Genomic DNA, 6,000 nt, shown 5'->3' with positions numbered 1-6,000 from the left:
GGCAGCGAGCCCCAACCTGGGGACGGCGCCATCCCGGGTCCCCGGGCTGCTGACGCGGGCCGCCGGCTCCTCCGCGCCGCCTCCCGGGTACGGGGTGGATGGAAACCGGCCGAGCCCCCCCTTCGCTGCCGGATTGCAAAGCGGGGAGCGGGTTGCGCCACTGCCCCGCGGGAAGAGCGCGCTGCGCCCCTGGCCCGCCGGGCCCGGGCTGAGGCGCAAAGGGGCCGCACACACCACTTTGCTCCGGGAGCCAAGGCGAACGGGATGCGCGACCGCCGGGCTCCGCAGGAGAGGAGCGGGACTCCCTGCCCCGCAGTCTAGGAGGTGCGGGAACCCCTGGGGTGAGTAGGCAGACTGAGATTCTCGGCGCCTTCTCTAGGAGCGCAGATCGACAGCCTCACTTTCCTCTAGGCTGGAAGAGGGAGGCCGAGCGAGCGAGGCTGCCCCGGCCATCTCCCCCGGGACAAGTGAGATTGGGGGGAGGGGGTGGCGCAGCAGGATCCCCTCGGCTGGCGCTCGTGGGGGCGAGGGGCGCGCTGACGGGCCCGGGAGGGGTTGTACACCTTTGGAGGAACCAGCATCCCTGAACTGAAGGGCTGCGTCTCGGACTCGGGAAGAAGGATGGGGGGCTCTCGCTTTGGTTTGGGGACGAGTGTCCGGCTGCGAGCTGGCCTGCGCTCCGGGGCAGAGGCCAGCCCCGGAGTTGGGGCTTCCGAGTCCCAGGGGGTGGACTAGGTGCTCGGAGGGAGAATCCTTTCCAGGAAAGGGTATTGCGTTGCAAGGAGGGGTTTGGGGGCACGGAGAGGCGGTTGAGATTTGGGGGACTCCGGAGATGCCGGGGATGGGGGACCGATGCTGCGAGCCGACTGCGCTAGGTTTTGCTTCTGTGCTTTATAACTTTCTGAGCTCCAAGCGACGGTTTGGAGTTGCCTTTTAGATTTGGGGCTTCGTCCCGGGTCTGCGACTTTCTACGCTGGGGACTTGGGGAGGAAAGCGAGGAAGCCAAGAGGGGGCCCGAAAGGGGCCGGGAGCGATTGGAGCGAAGCTACGTCTTGCACTTCTGGCAGCTGCGGAGAAGCGCTCAGCTCCGCCTCCTTTGCGCCCTTTTGCCGGCGCTGCTTGCCTCTTCCCGGGCTGCGCGATCTAACTGCACGTTTTCTTCTCTCTCTCCTAGGCTTCTTTTGGAAGTTCGAGCCCAGGTTTGTTCTCTTTTCTTACCTCTTCGGTGGATCCCAGAGGGAGTCTCGTGTAATGGGGGCTTAGAAATCTATTGCTAAAGGTTTCCCCACAAACATTTACCCTGAAAATTTTTCATCATTTGGTTTTAAGAGTTTCAGTGAGTGTTTGGTAATTAAGTTGTTCAAGGAACGAACAGTTTCACTATTCTTTTTCTTTTGTGTTGGAAAAATATCTTGTTACAAAGCTGATAACACAAGTGTTGTTAAGTAATATGTCTTTAATGCTCATATATCTTGTTTTTTCCTCCAAGTCTGAAACAGTTAATCCTAAATCAACTTTCCAGTAACTTTAACAGTTTACTTTAGATTTAATTTTGGTTTCTTTCAGATTGACCCTTTGTCAGAAATTTGGAGCTGCTTAGGTTGATTATTAACCATGACTCCCCCCTCCCCTTTTTAGTCTCTTTTTCATAATTGAGATATGTCTATAGATTGTGTTAAACTTGCAAATTAGGTAAAGCTGCCTTAAATGAAAAGAAAAACAGCCTCCAAGTTTGGCACAGAAAAGCGGTGATACAGAATTTTTGAGCTGAACCTTAGATCATCTAGTACAGTGTTTCTTAACCTTTTCGTGGTCAGGGACCCCTGTCCAATTCTGATGAAAGCAAGGGACTGTCCCCAGAACACTGCACACATGCATAATTGCACACCATTTGACATTGTGGAACCCCTGAAGCTGGTAGGTGGAGAGAATCTTTCGGCATGTTCCAGTTCTCACCCCGTTTAGTCCCCCTTTTGGCAGCCCCTTTTCCCTCTCAATAGTCTCCAGGAAAACCACCTCTGAGCTAGTCCGACTCCTTATTTTATAGTCAAGGAGACAGACTTTTAAATGACTCTCCTGAGAGTCATCTAGTTAATAGCAGAGCTTGGACCAGCTCCCGAGTCTTCTATTACAACATGGTGCTTAGAGTGAACATTCCATTTTCCTGGAATATTTCTTTTTGTATTTAGTTGACTTTCACGGCCTCACTTGATTATCACTTAAGATATAAAATAACTGACATCAAGTAAAGAAATGTGTGGCTATTTTTAAAATAGCTGTTTTTGTCTACAATATTAAAAATTGTGTAAAAAATTTCTATAATTTTGAGACAAACATTTCTTTGTCACAACTGATGTCAGGAAAAGAATATTTATCTACATGATGCCAAACATCTGGATGATAATGGACTTTTTCCATTTTGCATCACTGCTGTTAAGAAGTTGTGATCTAAATTAAAAGAAAAAAGATTGTGATTTTGGTGTCTAAACAGAGCCTTACAACCTGTTTTTAATCAGCTAGTCAAATTTAAAAAGAATTTTAGAACTGGAGGGACTCTTGAGGTCGTTTAAGCCAATCTCCTATATTTTACAAATGAGGAACTGGAGCTAGGCCCAGAAAGTTTAAATGACTTGCCTCAGGTCCCAGAGAAAGTGGGGACAAAGCCAGAAGTAGACCCTCAGGCCCTCCCATTTCTAGCCCTTGTTAAATACCTTCCACTTTATACAGTAAGGAGGGATCTGCTGCATGCCAAGTGACTTGGAGTTAACGAAAGAAATATGACACAGTGCTGCTCGCAAAGAGGTGGAAAAGTTACCATCTGTTTCATCCTTGACACCTTAGTACACTATGGAGGTTTCCAGGAATTCGTCAAAAACAACAAACTTTATAATGATGGATGGTCTACTTTTAGACTATTTAATAAATGTTCATCTTGCTTTTTAAAAAATTAGGTTAAATCATATGCACTTCAACAGGTTTTTTAATGAGCAGATAATATCTTCCAGCTTTAAAAGATAACGACTATAATGTAAAATTCTTTAAGAATTAAGTCCCAAAGAAATTGTGTTATTTTTAGGACTAATGATGAGAGTTCTGTAAACTCCAAATCAAAAACACTGAATTATGTCTGTGTCTCTTCCATAGCGCAGAATTTTGGGCCTGGTAAAGTGTTTTGGTAATCTCACATTGTCCTTAAATTTTGTTTGAAATTTTAAAATACTAAGTAGTTCACTAAAACACATTACACTTGTTATGTTAAATACCCTTCCTTCCACTTCTGTCTTACCCCAACCCCAGATTCTGATACTCCTTTCTTTCCCTGCTCTGAGAGTCAGTGGTCTAACTGAATTAGATACTAGAGTAAAACAAATGGAGAGAATCCCGTTCTCGTAAATTTGCTTTCATTCTCTTAGGATTATGGAGTTTATCCATTTCTCTTGGTTTTTGGAGTATCCTGGTGGTGCAGCGGTTAAGAGCTATGGCTGCTAACCAATAAGTCAGCAGTTAGAATCCACCAGCTGCTCCTTGGAAACTCTATGGGACAGTTCTACTCTGTCCTATAGGGTCACTATGAGTTGGAATCGACTCGATGGCAATGTTTTTTGTTGTTGTTGTTGCATTCACTTTTGTATTTTAAAAAGATCATAGTTTTATAAATAAGTGTGAATGGACCGAAACAACTTGCAAGGAGAATATTGTAATGGTATATATCTTCCAAAACTTTTAGGTGTGATTTTCTGTTTTCCCTTTATATAATCGTAAAACCTTTATCAGTAATCCAAAGTAAAGACTGCTCATATAGCTTAATTTTGTCTGAGTATTGGTGAGGAGCTTGAAATACTGTTATAGAAATGAAAAGTGATATAGTGCTTTTGAAGACTAAATTGCTGTATAGCTTTTTCATAGAAATTTATATTTGTTCTATGAACCATATTTCTCTTGTGTTTTTTGTCTTTATTTGAGGATTAGAATTTGGATAAAATTAATAAACTCTCTTCTTATGCAATGTTAGCCTTAGTGTATAGATTCTTATGAAGTCTTCTATTCATGGAGATGTAATCCTTCTGACATTTTGCTGTTGCTTTTAGACAAATGTGTTAAACTAACTGATAAGCAAGTTTTTTCTGCTTTTCTAATAAAAAGAAAAAAAATGTTGAACTAACTGATAAGCAGGTTTGACTGTTTTTCTGTTAGGGCATTTACATAGGACCACTCCATTTAAATCACTTTGCAGCTATTATAAGTTGTTTTCTCATGGACTAGATCCCTAGTGAAAGCCTTTGTAAATCACTCTGGCTTGTTCATTTGCTGAATGGACTATCTTTTCAGAACCTTATGGTTTTACTTTATAGCCTGTAAAATATATAGTAAATACATTCAATAAAACGTATATAAAAATTAAAAAGAATTGTCAGAAGAACACAAATTGTGTTATTTTGTAAGTAGCCTTGTGACTGTGTAAAGTGATTCAGATTGTTTGGTTCCAGTTGGCTCTCTGTCTTCTGAGGATCATGATTTTGACCCCACTGCTGAGATGCTGGTCCATGACTATGATGATGAAAGAACTCTGGAAGAAGAGGAAATGATGGATGAGGGTAAAAATTTCAGTTCTGAAATTGAAGACTTAGAAAAGGTAAAGGAGTTTATTATAGTATTTCAGCACAAACTTGTAGTAAAGATTTAGAAATTTTATTATCGTGAATTTTGTAATCTACCTACAATCAAAATGGCATCAACGTCTTTGTTTTTAACCTAACTTTTGTAGAATATCACTGATTTTCTCATTATTTGGGAAGATACCCTAATAAAATACGTGTTCACTTAATTTTGAAAAATTATTTTGTATCTGTTAACCTAATTTTTAAGTTTATACCAGCACAGTGAAGTAGGTACATCTGGTCATCTTAAGGATGAGAAAATTGAGATATTGAAAAATGTAGGCCCTAAACTCAGTTCTGAATCCTAGCCTAGCCCTTTTTCCTATAATACGCTATTCTACTGAGGGTCAAACTTGAATTTGACTAGACTCTATAGGAGATATAAGGAGAAGTCTTTTGCTTTAAATAAATTATAATCTGGTAGAATACTGTTTTAAGAAAATTGAAAAGGAAAAAGTTTTGCTATATTTTCAAATATTAATTAGTAATATTACAGACCCTATCTCCCTGGTAGTGCAGTGGTTAAGAGCTTGCCTGCTAACCAAAAGGTCAGCAGTTCAAATCCACCAGTTGCCCCTTGGAAACCTTATGGGGCAGTTCTGCTCTGTCCTGTGGGGTCGCTGTGAGTCAGAGTTGATTCGATGGCAATAGATTTGGTTTTTTGGTTTTATCCCCCAATCATGTATTTTAAAATTGGACAAGAATGGGGGTAGTTTATAATTGTTAAACCTAGAGTCAGTATAAATTCACATGAACATGCATTTATACAGGGCAGGAGAGAGAGGCCTCTATAGGATGTCACCTGAAAAAGTGTAAGATTATGCTTATCTGTAAATTGACCTTATTTGTGTATTTCTAACCAGTCCAGAATAACAACTTTTAGAAACAATATTGAATAATACTAATCCTCTGAGTTTTCATACCTTTTTCTTTATAAGAATGCGCATTCTGATATAATTTCCTCTGCTTATTGTCTTTGTGAGGCAGGGATGGAACATTATTGCATTTCTTCTTTCAAGTTAATACGCAGGGAAAGAGAAGGCAAATTCTTCAGGGACTAGACCCCCAGGTTGTTCCAGTAGATGTAGAACTTTCTAAACGTGTTTATCTATTTATCTGGTTAGTCCAATACAGTTGCAGTTAGATTTGTTGACTTTTTTAATATAAACGAAAACCCACTGCTGTTGAGTCGATTCCAACTCATAGCAACCCTATAGGATCCTATAGGACAGGGTAGAACTTCCCCATAGGGTTTCCAAGGCTGGAAATCTTTATGGAAGCAGACTGCCACATCTTTCTCCTGTAAAAGCCAAGCAATTTTAGGACTAGAGAGATAAAATTT

At 41.6% G+C, this 6,000-nt stretch overlaps 1 protein-coding gene across 2 annotated transcripts in view; it reads left to right on the top strand.

Annotated features, from left to right (window-relative positions):
* Positions 1-95: 95 nt before the first annotated feature.
* Positions 96-6,000, top strand: part of MIER3 (MIER family member 3) — a 42,940-nt gene continuing 37,035 nt past the window's right edge. Inside the window, exons 1-2 of one of the 2 annotated variants that reach the window (XM_023734988.1) lie at positions 96-341; positions 4,488-4,633. In XM_023734988.1, coding sequence (XP_023590756.1) covers positions 4,535-4,633 — 99 coding nt within the window. In that variant the 5' untranslated portion in view covers positions 96-341; positions 4,488-4,534. Of the gene's footprint in view, positions 342-826; positions 1,200-4,487; positions 4,634-6,000 lie in introns of those variants that run through there. The other variant, XM_004380482.3, reaches the window with a different exon arrangement.

The sequence above is a fragment of the Trichechus manatus genome, unplaced genomic scaffold, assembly GCF_000243295.1.
Source record: "Trichechus manatus latirostris isolate Lorelei unplaced genomic scaffold, TriManLat1.0 scaffold00074, whole genome shotgun sequence".
NCBI lineage: Eukaryota > Metazoa > Chordata > Mammalia > Sirenia > Trichechidae > Trichechus > Trichechus manatus.
This window is presented reverse-complemented; position numbering and strand designations above follow the sequence as displayed.